At 43.2% G+C, this 17,452-nt stretch overlaps 2 protein-coding genes across 7 annotated transcripts in view; one reads left to right on the top strand and one right to left on the bottom strand.

Annotated features, from left to right (window-relative positions):
* The window catches only part of LOC113572382 (E3 ubiquitin-protein ligase RNF123), an 89,738-nt gene that overhangs the window by 52,772 nt on the left and 19,514 nt on the right, over window positions 1–17,452 (top strand). For all 4 annotated transcript variants that reach the window (XM_027001883.2, XM_035520577.1, XM_027001882.2 and 1 more), the window contains exon 36: window positions 15,339–15,466. In XM_027001883.2, the coding sequence (XP_026857684.2) occupies window positions 15,339–15,466 (128 nt within the window). The remainder of the gene's footprint in view (window positions 1–15,338; window positions 15,467–17,452) is intronic.
* Window positions 1,783–9,805, bottom strand: amigo3 (adhesion molecule with Ig-like domain 3). 3 transcript variants are annotated; one of them, XM_035520581.1, is made up of 4 exons: window positions 9,450–9,805; window positions 9,022–9,301; window positions 7,372–8,832; window positions 1,783–2,503 (listed from the first exon to the last, which is right to left on the bottom strand). In XM_035520581.1, exons 3-4 carry the CDS (start codon window positions 8,689–8,691, stop codon window positions 2,315–2,317), a joined length of 1,509 nt encoding a protein of 502 aa, XP_035376474.1. In that variant the 5' UTR covers window positions 8,692–8,832; window positions 9,022–9,301; window positions 9,450–9,805; the 3' UTR covers window positions 1,783–2,314. The 3 variants fall into 3 exon arrangements, with proteins under 3 accessions (XP_035376474.1, XP_035376473.1, XP_035376475.1); XM_035520580.1 differs by having other exon boundaries at window positions 9,022–9,803; XM_035520582.1 differs by lacking the exon at window positions 1,783–2,503 and having other exon boundaries at window positions 4,527–8,832; window positions 9,022–9,802.

Genomic DNA, 17,452 nt, shown 5'->3' with positions numbered 1-17,452 from the left:
CATATCCATGTGAGGTTTCATGCCATACATACCTCTTCAGCTATTTACTGTCTGTTGTTTTTGGCAAACATACTGGGACAGTCTCAGTAGTTTCGGCAGTTCCGAAGCTATCGTTCCCAACTTCACCCATGTTAAAGTCCATTGCATATCGTCAAGACCACATTTCTTACCTGCTTATTTCTCCCTAATTTGACTTAAATGACTTTGCCTTTGAAGCGCACAAAAGAAGTTACAGCCTTAAAAATGCTGCATTATTTTTTTTTTTGCCCCCCTTTTTGTCTGAGGAATATGGTTAGAGGTACATCACAACGAGAGGCTCTGCACTGCTTCTTGATATGACGCGATTTAGCCTGGGCTCAGCATTCTTAGTAGCAATGCCAGATAATTATCTTAAACTGACCCAAGCTTCTAGCCTCAAGTCTTTCCATCGTGATAGGCTGCATCTCAAGGATCACCAAGATAGATATGTATACACACATACACACATTTAGGAGAGACTATACTGATATTGAGACTCGAACAGCATATTGAAGAGCATTTTGCACCTCGGGTCAGTTCTGTATCAAGCCAAAAGTATCAAGAACTGGAACATGATGCTCTAAGGTAGAGATTATCAGAATAGTGGTCTTTTGAGTGTGTGTGTGCAATTGTGTAATGCACTGAACAGTGTGCTTGTATAAATTATGTGCGTCAGATGTAAAGCCAGAGCTCTAATTGGGAGGGGGGGGGGCTTTCTTGACTCATACCAAACGTGCAGGATATTCTCATTTTAGCGAGATGATGTTTATTTTGTTCTCAGCAAACTGAGACTCACCTGTGTGATCATTTATGGACTTTTCCTTTATGCAGACTAATTTACCCAGATTTCATTTTTGTCTGCGCAGTCCATGGATGTTAGTTTTGAAGAAGAGTGAGGTTAGATGTAGAAGGATTTGATAAATGCTTAATGGGCATAGCCCTTAGGCATTCATTCTAAACTCATTCTTTATGGATTGTATCCTCTCTGGATGTGCTGCCTTCTCTTTCAGACACATTAGAGCACTCGCATTGAAATTTCTACTGCTCTCGCCAAAACACATTTATGCAAACTTCAATATTTAATTTACAGGTATGACCTGGTCCCTTCTCTGCAACAAAGCCAGTGATGCTGGAACAGTGCCAGCTGAATATTTTCTTTTCATTGGTTCTGCCCAACAAGGATTTTTCCTTTTCTGTCAACTTCAAAGGTGAAACTAGAGCCATGGCGAATGATTTATATTGTGAGCTGTTTAGTCGAATCTGCCTGGAAGGTATTTGTAGGGGTCACTGTCTGCTCTAAACTGGCATGCTTGTGTCAGCCTTTGAGCGCACATCAGAACGGGTATAAATACTCCTGATCGATGAGTCCCTAAATCTGGCCTCTAAATCTGAGGCGTTTGCCAGTAATTGGAAGGCTACAGATGGCATAAGATGCATTGCTTCTTGAGAATGGCGTGGAAAAGCAGAAAATGGATGGTGCTGGAGAAGGTTGTTTATCTGAGCTCAGGCAGCAAACATGCTCTTCCTGCCTGTTGGCCAGCTGGATCCACAGTTGCAGAACCTGTGCGACGCTTATGTGCGCTGCTTTTTAAAGCTGGGCAGATTCTCGCCTGCCCTTGAAGCCGGTTTTAGCTTCTTTTTTTTTTTCTCTTTTCTTTTTTTTTTTTTTCTTTTTTCTTGTGGACACCCAGATGGCAACATTGCATCAGGTCTTACTGACTGCATGTATAACAACTAAACTGGGAAGACAGCAAGCAGACTTTTGCTATCACTGCGTTCTGTTTATACAGACTTAACCATATTTGACTCGTATCTGACTGCAGGCCTTAGAATGGATGACATGGGTTTGGATTTCTTTTGGTTGTGTCACTCGTCCCTCTACCGAAGCGGATTCCGGTATAACGAGTTAATTAAGTTGACATCATTTTCTTTCTTTGCTGTCTTGAGCAATTTTTCCATCTCATTATGCGCTAAAAGCCAATAAACACAGGGAAATCAATTACACATCCACCCGTTTGTTTCACGGTCACAAAATGTTAGACACACCTAGCTGGATTTCTCCAGCAGAGTATCTTAACAGTGGAAAGCATTCTGACACATTTAAGGACAGAAATTAGGCTTGCTTTGAGCGCAGAATCAGGACCGTGCTTCTGATCAGTTCCATTTCATCTACAGCTTCAGCTTCAAAACATTGTCATTTGTAAATAAGAATGCCAGGGAAACCTCCTTTAGTTAAACTGAAGTTATGTCAATGACTTGGCATAGTGGACCAATGGTTTGGTAAGAAATCTAACAGCTATGCTGCATTCTGGTGCAAACCGGTAGAATACTGTGACTGAAAGCAAGCTGTATTTGATAATATCTTGACTGTGGGTTCTTGCCTTTGATGGCTCTCTCTTTGCAGTCGTACTAAGATCATGTGTAAAAGTCTTTCACTTGGAGTGACACAGATGACAGTCCTTCTGCCTTCTTCCTTCATATCCGTCTGGATGGCAATGAACAGACATGTGTCAGGAGATCATTCAGATTGCTGCATATGCCTGGTAGATCATTTTTATTATGGCATAGCCCTTGAGTAGGGGAGCAGGTTGTATATGTGCATGCTTATGTCATTAAAAAAAATAAATAAATAAAAAATAAATATATATATATATATATATATATATATATATAGATAGATAGATAGATAGATAGATAGATAGATAGATATAGATAGATAGATATGATACATATATTCAGAGTATTGAAGTATGCAAAGTTTCCAGAGAAAATGTTTTAGACAGAGGCACTTCATCAACTGTGCAAGCAAAGGGCTTCTGAATTTGTAGGAGGAACCAATTTATATTCGAAGAAGTAGATGTTTAAATCACAACATTCATTCCACAGGGTTCTAAATTTCCAAGAGTGTAGATCAGTTCTTTTTTTTTTTTTTTTTTTTTTTTTTGAGTTTCCTAACTTGCAACAACTGGCAATGCAGACGGATATGTCATTCATGCAATGTCAATTAGTATTAAAATGTCTTGCCACTGGAAATGACAAATCCTTGATTCTAATGGTCCGAAAGTGTTCAACAAACCGATCAGCAAACCTTCTCCTGGTTTCTCCAGTGTACAGCTGGTTGCATCTCTTGCAGTTAATACTGTTGACAACGCGAGCAGTGATGCATCAGGTGGAATGGGTGATGACACTTCATCCGTTTGTGCCAGTTATTTTAGTGTCTTTTAATGACTGTACATGTAGCACATCTGGAGCAGTTGTAGGCTACAGTACCACAGTTATTATCTGAATGCTTGTTTTATCTCACTCTCGATGAGCGTTTCTTATGTAGGAGATTAGTGGAGGATCCTTGTAGGGACGCAGGGCCTCTGTTATCCTAGAAGATTCTGTAGTGTTTAAGTATAATATTACTGTTTTATTTGTATTATCAGCACCAAAGGAATTCTTGTTGTCTTAATAGTGGATTGTTTGTAGGTCTGTAGATGAATTATAGAGGTTTCGGCAAGAATTTCCAAACTTCACTGAAGCATCCAAAAAGGTTATCCTTATGCCTGGATGTGCTAAATTCCATGTAAATTCCAGAGCTGGGAGGAACTTGGAGAAGGAAGAAATGAACAGTTGGAGCTCTTCAAATGTGCATGTAATCAGTGTATCTCAGAAATACTAAGGGTACAGGTACAGTATATTGTTCAAAAAATATTTCTCAACAAATCCAGCAAAGAGGTTAGCATAGGGTGATCCCATTTTAGTACCCATACTAACTCTTAGTTGTGAGTAGTACTTGCATTCAAAGGTGAAGTAGTTGAGTGCTTCCTCCTATAAATTCAGAAGCATTTTGCTTGCACAGCTGATGAAGAACCTCTGAACATCCTTCTCTGGAAACATTGTGTACAATTACAATTTTGAATATCTCTACAGTTTGAATATCTCTATAGTGCACTGCAGTTACTCACCTGGAATCTTCTTTGTGTGGGTGTGTGTGTGTATGCATGCATATATATATATATATATATATATATATATATATATATATATATATATATATATATATAATATTTTGTATATGTGTGTGTGTGTGTGTGTGTATATATATATATATATATATATATATATATATATATATATACAATTTTATATATATATATGTATAATTATATATATATATATATATATATATATATATATATATATATATATATGTATATGTATAATTATATGCAATCATTAGCTCTGTCTTTTTAGCAATGACCATATATAATTATTTAGTCATAATTAATTAATTATTAATTATATGGTCTGTAAGATACAAACAGATAATACAGGAAATATGTACACAAGATAAAAAAAACACTCTTTGTAGAATGACATGACTTCTACAGTCAAAAGTCAGCACTTAGTTAGTTTGACTTCCCTTGGCAATAAGCACATCTTCAGCTTTTGGGGAGTCTGTCCTGAAGTAATCTTCTGGTTTATTATCCCTGGCTTCTTTCAGCACTCCAGAGTTCTTTAGATTTTTTAGTCTTTTGCTGCTATTGCTTGAGTGTAAGGGGACTATCACACCAAATACTTGCCACTGTAGCCTATAGAAGCTGTTTTTCTGATTTTCTTTCATGGCTTTTAATTCAAATCTAATATTTCCAACAACTTCCTATATTTTCTGGTTGTATTCTAATAAAGAGACATAATTAAATATTGTCAGATATGGTTATACCATTGCTAAAACAAATATAATAGTGGCCCAAGATATATGCGCACAGTGCATATATTCTGTAATTGAGGGTTCTTCTGTAATTGAGGGAGATATCTTGGCATATGCTACAGAATCCAAATCTTTCTGTGTGTGTGTGTGTGTGTGTGTGTGTGTGTGTGTGTATATCTGTGTATGTGCCCATTCCTTTCTTCCTGGGCTTCGAAAGCTGCCTCTTCCCAGACACACACAGATGGCAGTCCCATGTGCAGACGTTACGCAAATGAATCAGAGCTCATCATGTCCAGCCGGTAGGGCTGGCTTTCTACGGCTAATACGCCGTCCGTGGTTAATTCGTAGAGGAACAGACCTTTTCCACTGATACACATGAATGTTTCCTTGATAGTTGGCAAAAAGGAGCACAAATTTCTATCCAAATGCTGAGTTTTAATCAGCATGTAGACTATTTAAAGTTAGTTGTCTGCCCTCGTACTGTGGCTCTTTGTCATTGACTGGCATGACAGTATTGACCCACAGTGATGAATAATGCACTAATGTGCCGGAACTCGTGTGGTCATGTGCTGTGCAGGGATACCCACTACATAAAGTCTCCCCCCAGCTGCCTCATGGTATGAACACACATTCGAAACACTGGGGCCCAGCGTGCGTGGTTACCATGATTACCCCTGCAGAGGCAACCTGTATTCGGGCATTGAACACCAGTTGGAAATGTCCCACATCTGAATGTTTCTAAGATGATGCACCAGATATGCCTGACTTAATATAACTAAATTTCAACCACTGCATGAAAGATGTAGGACAAGATTTTGAATGGAATTTGAAAACATATAACATGGTGATGATAATGTGATGGTGGTAATGATTTTCCTGGTTACAGTGGTGATGAATTGTGATGAAGTTGGTGCATTTTAATTGAAAACACAGTGGGGTAGGATTTAGTATGCGGTTCATTCAGGGGAGGGACAGCTTCGGCACTAGGGTAATGTTCAGTAGTAAACACGTTCCTCTATATGGGTTTTCATTTGTATATTGCTGCATGTTCTTGAGCCATAGATTAATGTAATTAAATTTTTCCTTTCCACTGACAAAGCATTTCTGCTGCCCTTGGAGACATAGTGCTGATGAACTGACATTCACCCTTAGTCCTAGTTCCCTCTGTGGCAGCACTGTAATGTATTTTCCCTGTGAAATCTTTACTGAAAAGATCCCCACTTAAGCCCATCTATTTGTGCTACGACCATATCTCTCACTTTATTACAGCTCTGTGTATTTTACATTATTTTGAGGCACTTTTCAGCAAGGATAACCTCTCCAGTATATCCCACTTGCCCCAGTCACTCAAACACTGGTATACTCCATTATGGTCTTTTCCAAGGCTGACAGGCACACACATATATGTCTTGAGTTTGTAGCACTGACGAGGAAGACGTTTACCTCTGGAGTCGAAGCAGAAGGATTTATTAAGAGACTGTTAAAGAGGGGATTGGTAAAAAAAAAAAAAAACAGGAGAGAAGAGGTTAAGGGTGAGAAAGGAAAGTGGAATGCCAAACAGAGGAATGTGTTCCAGTGCAGAAACTAACTCATAGAGTCCTGCCAGTCTTATAAGCAAAAGCAAGATCTTTTCTCTCAGTTCCTTCAGTCCACGTATCCATCCAGATGTCAGTGGGAACAGGCTACATGTTCAAACATCAGTAACAAACCAGTTAAAGAGCTCAGCCTATCCTGAAGTGTGGCTCCAGGTCCATGTTTGTCTTCCCAAATAACACTCCCTTTTGTACCATGTAATTGATCAGCTTTAGCCTCTTCCTCAAACTCTCACGATTTACAAAAAGCCCAAGAGGTGTAAACGCAAGTATAAAATCAGATGTGGGGAGGGGAAAAAAAATGGATTTCAGATTTTAGAACTCTTGTTTAAAAAAAAAATTTCCTGCGTAACTACCACATCCCACATGTTCTAATAATTGTGCTGTTTTAGTAGAATAATGGGGTATACAGTTCAAGGCAGTGGCTTATAAGCTCTAAACAAGGCATCTACTGTACAGCTATCATTCCTTCAAGGCTCAAGCAGTGCTAAAAGGGTAGGTCTGCCTCCGGCATTCGGCGTTCGCATCCCAAGCTTCATGCACAACTTCCTCGGTACCACCCGAAGCTCATCCGAGCCTTAAGCTCCATGTACGTGGTCTGGGCAGTGCTTGTCCTCGGTTGTTTTCTTACCTGCGCTTGGCCATATTCTTTCTCTCCCTTCTACTCTCTGCTTCTTTGCTTTCTCTTTGCCTTTCTCCCCTCTGCTTCCTATCTTGCCAGTGGGCTTTGAAAAGTGTTCCCTACACACACACACACACACACACACACACACACACACACACACACACACATATCCCTGTTCTGCCCTGAGAGGCAGTGCAAGTAGCAGACTCCCCCACCCCCACCCGAAGGGCCCACTGCTTTAGTAGAGTGTGGGGTCAGGGGATGAGGGCAAGCTCACGTCATGGCACGACGGTGGTGTCTGAGAAAAACGAGCCACCGGAGCCCGCGTCGCCTCGGGGAGCGTGCGGCTTGGGTTGATCAGAGGCTGACGCCTCCCTCAGCTTCCCGTTCTGCGCCTCCTTGATGGGCTCCAGAAAGACCACGTGCTTGCTGTTACTGACCTTGCGGCCGGGCCCCTCCGTGGTGGCAGGCGGCGTGGGCACCAGGATTGAAGACTGGGCACTGCATTCGTAGGCGGGGCTGGGCGTGGCAGGCAGCGGCGGCGGCTTGCGGCACCAGCAGCGGCAGGGCGTCAGGTAAAGGTACATGAGCACGAGCACCAGGCTGACTACGCAGCCCAGCAGAGTGGTGAAGCCCGTGTTGAAAGGCTCCACCTCATACCGGTGCACGATCACCGTCACGTTCACCTCATGAGTCTCGTTGCGTGACTGCTGATGGTCCTGTACCATGCACCAGTACACGCCGGAGTCCTCCAATCGTGCCCCGGTAATCTCCAGGCTTCCGTTTGCATACATACGCATTGCATTGTTGTTGCCTGGTGGGACAATATATTCCTGGTGAGGGGTCACCCACTGGTAGGTGAGGTGTCTTCCCTTCAACGAGGTCTGACATTGCAGCAGCCCAGAGTGTCCGGCATACACTTGCAAATTGCTCATCGTCTCCCCCAGCAGGTTTTGCGCCTTTACAGTGCAGTTCTCGAAGAAGCGAGTGTGTTGCAGGAACTGCACTGAGGCACGAGGTTCCCCGTAGACCAAACACGTGTGCTCCTCCCGGTAGTCCTGGACCGAGACGAAGCCTTTCTGCTCCCACATTCGGAACAAGCTGTACATGGCACACTCGCAGACCAGGCTGTTGTTGTGCAGGAACAGACCGCTTTGCACGGAGGCGGGCAGGGCCGAGATGTCTTCAAGGGGCAGCTTTAGCATGCGGTTGGAGCTCAGGTCCAGTGTGACCAGAAAGGGGTGTTTGTGCTCCTGGATGGAGAAGAAGGGGAAGTCGGTCAGGCGGTTGTGGCTGAGGTAGGCCTTACGGAGGCTGCGGAGACTGATCAGGGCATTGCTCTCCACTCTTGCGATGTGATTATTGAAGAGAAGCAACTCCTCCATGCCCACCAGCTCTTGGAAGTAATGGTTGTCCACCTTGTACAGGTGGTTGGAAGAAAGGTCCAGGTGCCGCAGGCTGCTTGAGTTACGGAACGTCCCTGGGGCGAGGGAGCTCAGCCGGTTATGGGCCACCCGCAGCGTGATGAGATGGGGTATGCCGACGAAGCTGTCCTCCTCCAGTCGGACCATGCGGTTGTGGTTGAAGTCCAAGGTTGCGGCGGTGGCAGGCAGCCACATGGGCACCTGCTCCAGTCCCAGGTTGCTGCAGCTGAGGATGTCGGAGACTCGGAGGCAGCCGGCGGGCAGGCTGGCCCTGGCCAAGTGCAGCAGCAGCGCGCTCAGCATCAGAGGGGCAGCCACACCCCGAGCGCCAGGCATGGTGCCGTCAGGATGCTAACGAAGCCTGGCAGAACAGCCAGAGTGCTGCAGGGGCAGAGGTCCCCACACGGCTCCAAAACGGCGACTTCTACCAGAAGCCAAGAAGTGAGCCAAAGCACATGCTTGAATCTGATACTGTGTCTGCAATATTCATTTACCAGAGAGAGGAAAAGATAGATAAGTAAGTGGATTGCAAATGCTGGCTCAATAATGCTATATATAGAAACAAAATGAAAATATAGAGCTGTCAATCAGTTGTTTTATCAGTTAGGAGTGACTGCTGAATGTTCGCTATATATTTTAAAGACTCTGAAAATGGATATTTCTCACCTAGATGATGTCCGAGGTTACTCCAAACATCCCAGTGGATCCTCCACAGTTACTTTTGCCTATTTCAGCAGTACATAGGTTGTAAATGCTAGCCCAGTTTAGAGTGGGGCAGAGAAAGTTCTCAGAGGGCACCGTGCGTTCATTAGTCAACCGATGGAGAGCCGTCACCCCTGCCCCATGCCTGAGGTGCCTATCACCATCCCACATTCACTCCTCTTAAAAGTCTGCGTCGTCCTGCAGCCGTAATGTTTGGAGCTTTAAATCAAGACTTGGTTGGCTGCTGCAGCGGGGAAGATCATCAGTGAAGTCAGCATTCTGTCCACCTCAGTTAACATAAAAGCATGCACTCAGCTGAATAGTCAAGCAATGTATCGAACCCATGGCAGTTCAAAGAACCCCTGAGCAAAGGAGCAATCGGTATGCCTTACCCAAAGGAAAAGTGAATCAGTTTCTCCCAAACGGTGCCATGTTTGTTTTTTTCGAGGCGCGCAACAAGCATCCCTTTATTCAGAAATCAAAAACGTCCTCACATTGTTGTATTCAGTTCCAAATCAAGCTGATGGATGGTTGCGCCGTTTCTGCCTGTGTTCTTATAATCCACGTGGCAGCAGGAGAAACTGAAGAGCCCTCGGTCTCATTTCCACATGTGGCGCTTCTCCTAACTTCAGAACATTCGTTTGTTTCCTTTCTTCTGTTGAGCACGAGGCATTTTTTTTCCTCTGTTGTTTTCTGCTCGTTTCTCGATCTCTCCCACCCGCTCTATGGCTCTCTCATTCACAGCCTGTGTGTACACCACGCTCTCTCTCTCTCTCTCTCTCTCTCTCTCTCTCTCTCTCTCTCTCTCTCTCTCTCTCTCTTTCACTGCCCTTACAGTTTCAGAGTTACAGAGGAGGGACAATGAAGGGTTTCTTCCCAGCTCTGATTGGTAGGATCTGGGGATTTTAAAAGGGAAGTACTTGCCAAAGCCTGTTTTTTTTTTCTTGTGTGTATTCTTTCCGTTACTTATTTATTTTTCATATTTATTTCTGGCACGGATCCTTCTGCCTGGGTACGATGTCTCATTGGCTTTGTTAGTGGTGGGAGTCGACCTTAATTATCTAGAATAAGAATACATTAATGCCAAGGAAGAAAAATCTGTTCAAATTCCTGGCTTTTTCTTGCAATAATGTACAAATTGTAATATTTATAATATATATGTTTAATATAAAATATAAAGGCTTCAAATGTGAGGGTATAATTTCATGCTGAGCATAATGTTATCTTAGTATATATTATATTCTTTTAACTGTTTATTAGAGAATAAGGTTGCAAATAGATCTTAGGGATGTTTGAATCATTTTATTAAAAATTTTGAAAATTACTATTGAAATCAATCATTGTTGCATAAAGTAAGTTGCGTAATGAATTATACCTCTGTTTGTTGAGGCTTTGTTTACAGAAAAATTAGGTTTTATTTCAATATTTGTGAAATAATTGGTTGATATGACATTCTCTTTTAGTGAAATTTAAGACAAACAAGCATGCTGCCCATTTTTTTAGTTTATTTTTTTTCAAGGGAACATGACAAGGTTTAAGTGGAAATGCAGTTATTCATTGAATGACTTAATTACTTAATTTATGATGTTTATGGATTGCATCCCATTGACTTAAATGTTGAGCAAAAAATGAGGCTTGGAAGTTGGTCACTCTGTTTATCGTTAGATGCACATGTTCAGTGAGAGAGCAAAAATTACCTTTATTTGCAATCAATTTCTCATCGGCTCCTTTTAAACATAAAAATTCCGTGTTTTTTTTTTCCTCTGTGGAATATCCTTTTAATCCTGTATAATACCCTTCTGGGTTCTGTCATGGTTATTCCATTGCATTTGTGCATTATCTGTGTGTATTATCTGTGTATTCCTTTGTGTGTTTGTAGGTTTGTCTGGGATCCTTCTCTGCCTGTTGGTCACAACTGCGCCAACCCTGATTGCTGTCATAGCGCATTACACTCTGTGTACTCACTACTGGGGGCACTGCCAAAGGGTTTCAGTGGCACTCCCATGCGCAGAGACAAGACCTCACTGACTTGCCACCAAGCAGACTTGTCTCTCTGCTGTCTCTGCTGCTACGCAGCTATAAATGAAGCGTTACAGCTGGCCTTTGAAGGTTTGACTCAGATCGGAGCTACTCCAAGAGCCTGAGGGTAGCAGACCGGTCTGGGGCAGGCACAAAGCTCTTTGCTTCTCCCCGATTAGTCAGGTCATATCACAGAGTTGTTAGCTTCTTGCGGGAGCGTATTTAGTGAAGTTGGCCCCTGATGGTGGACCCAGCTGCCCCTGGATTGTCACTCTTCCGTGAAATTGGTTTGCAGGTCTTCATCCTCTACACCTTTCAAAGTAATCCAATCCAAGGTGGAAGGGGGACGTGAAGGTCTCGGAGGGGCTAAGAGCTCGCAGCTTCCTCTGATTTGCATGAATTTGGCAGCAAAGCCTCTTTGCAGTATGCATGGATCACGAAGTAAGAATGAAGTGCTCATTACTATGCCTGTGGTAACATCCCTTCTGCGCTGCTAGCAGTCATACTAGCTTGATTCAGTGGAACTTAAAAACCCATGTTAGTGGCATTCTGGTTGAGACCTTGGACGCTTCTTTGTTTCTATGTTTGAACAGCTGCCTGACCCATATTTAGTTTGAATATATATATACATTTACGCAGCTATCGTGAACCTTCTGTCACTGTGTTCAAACCGATTGTTCTGTGTTCGTATGTGATTGCTGCTACTTGTTCAGTGCGTACCTTTCTGAGCAGTTGTGATGCTTCAGATATCAGTGCTGTTCAGACAGCGAAGCAGAACATGGCAATGAATTGTGCTCTTTTCCGTTTGTGAAATAACTTTGACAGCACAATGTATTTCAAGTGTTCAGCACAGCAATGACTCAGTTGACAGACAAAAGGATTCCCGTGGGGTCTCTCAGTTGTCACCGCCTCGAAGTCGGCTCTGTGGTAATTACACCGACTGGCTCTCACGCCTCAGTTAATGTACCCTTCCAAGCATTACCAATGAACGTCAAAGGTTTCTCTGTGCAGGGCTGCGGGGCTTGAATAAAGCCCAAGGAAATGGCCAGCGTGCTCAGGTAGAGAATATGGCCCTTAACCCTGGTGCTTCATCTGGCTTTGGAAGATTGGTTACCATGTATCTTAGGTGGAGGGTTTTGCTTTTAAACACTAGAAAACTGTTTTTATGGTTCTGGTTCTTTGCTGAAGAGAAAAGGTAGAGAGAGCTTTAGTCTCTTACTATGATTAGTCATTATTATGTGTGTTTCTGTGTAAAAACAAAAACAAGCTTTGTTAGTCTTCAGACTATGAAAGGCATTAGAGATGCAAAATAGTGAAAAGATCATGCTCCATTGACATGTGATGGTGTCTAAAGCGACTAAGGAAGACAATGCAAAATATAAGGCGAAATTATTGTCCCTTGGGGGTAATTTATTGGGTATTTTACTGCCATTAGAGCAGATGTCTCTCTCTCTCTCCCCCAGTCTCATTGTAACCTTGTCACAGGTGTGCAGTTTCATAGTTTGATGTTACTGGTAAATTCCCCCCTCTGCCCCTGTTGGGGGACATGCAGTGACATTGCTCCATCATTACATCTGACAGGCCTTTATCTCTCACACTCATCTGACATGAAAAGATTCCCGTTTCAACTTCTTAGACCATGGGACTTCATTACCTTTGGGATGGACCTTTAGGCGTGCACTTTATTATTTTTTAACCTCTTTTATCTCCTCAGTCTCCCCTGGGCTAAGGTTTGGCTGGGAATAAGAGATTAGAGATGACAGAGCTGCGTGTTATTTAACCTTTAACCTTCACACTGCCCTTCCTGCCCCACCTAATTAGCAAACCAGCGTGCCATCATGGTTTTCCCGTCAATCTGGGCATACATGTGAAAAGCATGCTTGTCGTGAGGCACGAATGTTTGTGTGTGCGTGCGCGCGTGCGTGTGTGTGTGTGTGTGTGTGTGTGTGTGTGTGTGTGTGTGCGTGTGTGTGTATGGGAGCAAGGCCAGTGTGCCTCCCCCACACTCAGCTGTTAAGATGGAGTCCAGGCTCAGACTGGTGCCTATGATTCAGCCCCGGTCTGCAGGTGGACACAGACCCCCTTGCTTTACAAATGGAGCGCTGCTCTTAGTGGCGCTACCTTTGACTTGCTTTCAGGAATGATCATCACTGCTTCTGTCTCTTCCAAGGAGAAAAGTGTCTTTTATTTTTGGGTAAATCTTTTATTTATGCTTTTTTTTTTCAGGTTTGCGTTACATATGGGAGTGAATATTTTAGTGTCTAAGTTATCACAGCGAAGGGGAGGTGACAGAAATTTACATTTCTTTTGTGTGTGTGTGTGTGTGTGTGTGTGTGTGTGTGTGTGTGTGTGTGTGTGTGTGTGTGTGTGTGTGTGCGAGCGCATGTGCACACACATTTGTGTGTGTGAGAGTGTTTTGGTGCCAGACCAAAGAGTTGAGTGGGCGGAAAAATGACTTGCTCCGATAGCTGCAGAGCAAGAGGCTTTGAGGGGGTGTGTGTGTGTGTGTGTGTGTGTGTGTGTGTGTGTGTGCGCATGTGTCTAGTAGTGTAGTTTCAACACCCCTCCCAGCTACCCCCTGCCTCTTCCAGTAGATCAGCCTATAGAGCACAACAGGAGAGCAGCCAGGTGCGCTCTTTGTGTGTGTGTGTGTGTGTGTGGTTTAATGTGGGTACGGGGGTGTGTATCTGGTGTCAATTTGGGCAAATAAACTGTTGAGTTGCTGGACTCCACTGTGTGATTTATTGGTTTAGTAGCTTTCCATTGTTTAATTTGGCTCGCCTGCCCAGCCTGGTTGGTGAGTGTGTGTCATCCTCCGCTTAGCCATGTCTTGTAAACACTGCCCTGCTTGTGTGGCAGCTTGCGCGTGTTTGCTCACTTGCTCTGACCCAAGCCCACATCTGCACACGTTCTTCTCGGTTTGCTGCGAGTCGTTTTCAGTCCAGTGGCCCAGGACGTTTACTTACTCTAATTAATTAAGGTGGGAAATAGAACTTGGCACTGTATTTATGAATAGATTCTGCATTTTTAAAAAATAAAAATATAGACTCAAAAGAAAAGGTGAACGTGAGAGAGATGGGGTCTCCTCAGAGAGTTTTTTTAATGTTAAAAAAAATTGCTTCTTTCTTTTTTTGTTAAAGTTTGGATTCTTATATAAATGTATAAATGTGCTTGCCTTTGAGGTTTTGAGATCATTGTAATATAATTGTGATTTATATCAAATTTTGCATTTCAAGTTCAAACTCGACCTTCCCAATATCAAATTAAGTTCATATTACCCCACCTCTGTTGTCAAATCAATTGCTAGGTGTCATCAATGGGGGGAAGCGAAGCAATAATGAGGCTCTGAATGTAGCCTCACACTGTTCTGGGAAAGAGCTGGTTTCCCTCCGCTTGCATCATGGAGGCCAGGGCACAAGCTGGCGAAGGCCTCGTCAAAAAAAAAAAAAAAAAAAAAAAAAGACACATGAAAGATTGATAAGTGAAGTCGGCCAAAAACGGCAGGGGGGAGAGGAAAAAAAAAGCCTCAGCAGGTATTCCTGGGTAGAGAAGTCTATGGCAGAGGTAGGCTGCTGGGACTTTTAATGTGACGCTGTGGGGGTTTCTGCCTGGCTCTCAGTCATAAGGGGTGCGCGCGCTATAGGCAATATGTGCGTTTCATCTTCGGCGCGCACGCGCGGTGTTTTCGCTCCGTTTCTTTATCGGCATCAGCCAGGAACGTGACGAAAAGCCACATTAAACGAGGTGTGTTCGTGAGCGCGTGCGTATCTCCCACCACGCTGTTATGCGCCGTGCCGTCAGGGAGACGGTGGTGTGGGTGTGACCCCCGTCACGTCTGTGCCGGTTTCCGCATACTTCCTGTCAGGAGGTATCTGCCTGACAGGATTTCAGTGATGAAATGGAGGCTGGGGCAGGTTTTATGTCCGTATCTCCTCTTACTCTCCTCCGATGTTCCCTGTCCGTCCCAAATATTTTCCCTCGGAAACAAACCCCTGTGTTGTAATAAGCTGTCAGTCTTCTTCCATCTTCTATAGTAGATCATGCGTCATTGTTTGTCAGCTACCAAATCCAGCTTGATCTGCGATGTTTACAGCCAAGCCTGCGGCCCACGTACTGACCTGTCCCTGTTTGTCAGTTCATGCGCTAGAGCTCACATTCACTTGCCCGCACACGTCTCTCCCCTGAGAGCGTGAATTCCTGATGTGCCATTGGTCGGTGTCCAGTTGTGACCCTGCGCTGCCCTTTTGTCTTCTGTTTTGTAGGATCGCTCGAGCAGCTGCGGTGCTGCTGTCCGACCCCTGCTTCCAGCTACACTCCATCCAGCACCTGCTCGGGGAGGGCGTGGCCAGCGGGGGCGGAGCCAACCACAAACACTTCTCCCTCCATGCCTGTGAGTACAGCACCACACAATCGTGCTACATCATACTGGGGAAGAAAAAGGCCCAGGCCCTGATTCACTAAAATTATAAAAAGTAAAAAAAAACTTCAATCAGCAGGTGAGCTACAAAGACAACTTCTGGAAATGACATCATTTGCAATATTAAAATATTCACATAAGTCCTTTGTGTGTAATAAATAGCCAAGGTGAGAGTCTTAAAGAGATCTACTGGAAATGTAAACTGAAACTAAACTGAAATTTAGGATTGTGTAATTAGAGGGATTGGTTGAAAGACTAACAAGTATATTTAGGAACTACATAGTTAGAAACTATGCATAAATAGATACCGGCACAGTGACATGAAAAAACATCCACGGAAGTTAAGAGGGCATGAGAAAAGGAAAAGAGCAATTAAGATATAGCTTAACCAAAATGGAAGTGCCGGATAAGCTCTATGCATTTTCAGTATTTTAGCCTCATGACATTTAGAATCTGCTGTTCTCATCTTAGTATTCTATTTTCTCATATATTCTCATCACAATAGCAGCAGCCGTGAAATGCAAAAAATGCTGCCCTTTGTGCAGCCATGTTAATTGGCAGCCTCCTTTTAAAAAAAAATTGAGTAGATCACTTTGGGCAGTTTTCTGTGGGTGTTTTTCAACTTGTATTGTGTTTTTCAAGTTGCATATGTAAATCGGCTGCTCATTGCAATATTTGAAAATGATAAAGGAGTCAAATATTTGCCCAGATTAACTAATTCATGGTAATAATTTAACTATATACTACACCGAAGTTAGGTACATTCGACGCAATGTATTAAAGATGTAGTGGTCATAGGGGAAAATAATTACCCCCTATAGCTAAATTCATCTTGGTTCAAGGATTAAAGGGTTAGCTGCTGGAGTACTTTGTGATATACTGAAATGGCACCACAGGAAGTGATTGGTTGCTGTCAAAAGTGGTATAACTAGCTATTGAGCAGATGTGGCAATCATTATTCAAGGGGGGGGGGGGGGGGGGTTCACGTTTTTGCATTTTCACAAGTCTAGATGGTTATGGAGGAAGTAATGAAAGATTTACTGAATTCATATTTCATATGCTGACTCAGCTCTGCATTTATCTAGTTCTCATTTCATGGTTATGGATCAGATGAAATCCAAAACACAAAATGCAGAAGGTCAGACTCAGGTGATGTTTTCAAAACCGAGATTTACACTTGTAGGAGAGTCCTTTACATGAGACTGTCCTGCAGAGCTCAGAACAAAGGAGTATGAAGCCCCATGCTGTTTGTTGTATGCGTTATCTGAGCAGATATGGCAGTACAGTGAACTCGGAGATGTCTGTCCAAGACTGCAATGCGGTGCCATTGATTCCTCTGTCTTGCATAGCTAGCTCTGTGGTTAGTTTCTACTCCCTGAACATATTACAGACCATCCACTCCAAGCATTTGCCACCAGCCAGCTGTATAGTGCCTTGATAAATTATTTAGTTTAAGTGGATGTTGATGCATCTACAGCCACACATAAGGGCCATGTATTTGAACTGCTTCAGCTCGGAGACTTGAATGACCGAGAGGGCTTTAGTTTTCAGCTGGGTTAGCCACTTTGTTTTGAGTGCTATTTCAGCCGTAAAACTGAAACTGAACTGAAGAACATTTACAGCCCTTCAATATCATCACCCTCACCTCATTTTTAAAAATGAATAACAAATGAATTTCTGTTATCCTATTATACTTGTTAAGATATGTGTACAGAACTGCAATTGTCAAGAAATTATAAGCTACTTATCCAGTGATTAAAACACTCTCTAACACACACAATCACTACTACTAATACACTTGTATGTTGGGGCAATAATTTGCCATAGCCCTAAACCATTTATCATGGCACTCTACCTGATGTGCTTGTGGACTATAATGTGTTCTTTACACGCAGCCTCAGAGCTGCGCTCTCGTCCACATCCGGAGCCTCATGCACCGTTGTTCTCCGGCTTTATTGC

Source organism: Electrophorus electricus, chromosome 20 (assembly GCF_013358815.1).
Source record: "Electrophorus electricus isolate fEleEle1 chromosome 20, fEleEle1.pri, whole genome shotgun sequence".
Taxonomy (NCBI): Eukaryota; Metazoa; Chordata; class Actinopteri; order Gymnotiformes; family Gymnotidae; genus Electrophorus; species Electrophorus electricus.
The sequence above is the reverse complement of the archived record's forward strand: the minus strand, read 5'-3'. Positions and strand labels throughout refer to the sequence as shown.

What these genes read in the sequence shown, in the direction of transcription:
- amigo3 (XM_035520581.1), bottom strand. Translation starts at nt 8,691, where the DNA reads ATGCCTGGCGCTCGGGGTGTGGCTGCCCCTCTGATGCTGAGCGCGCTG. An exon ending in CGGAGGGGCCCGGCCGCAAG is followed by an intron (nt 2,504 to 7,371) that starts GTCAGTAACAGC and finishes ATTGCCATCCAG; the next exon opens with ACGGATATGAAGGAAGAAGG.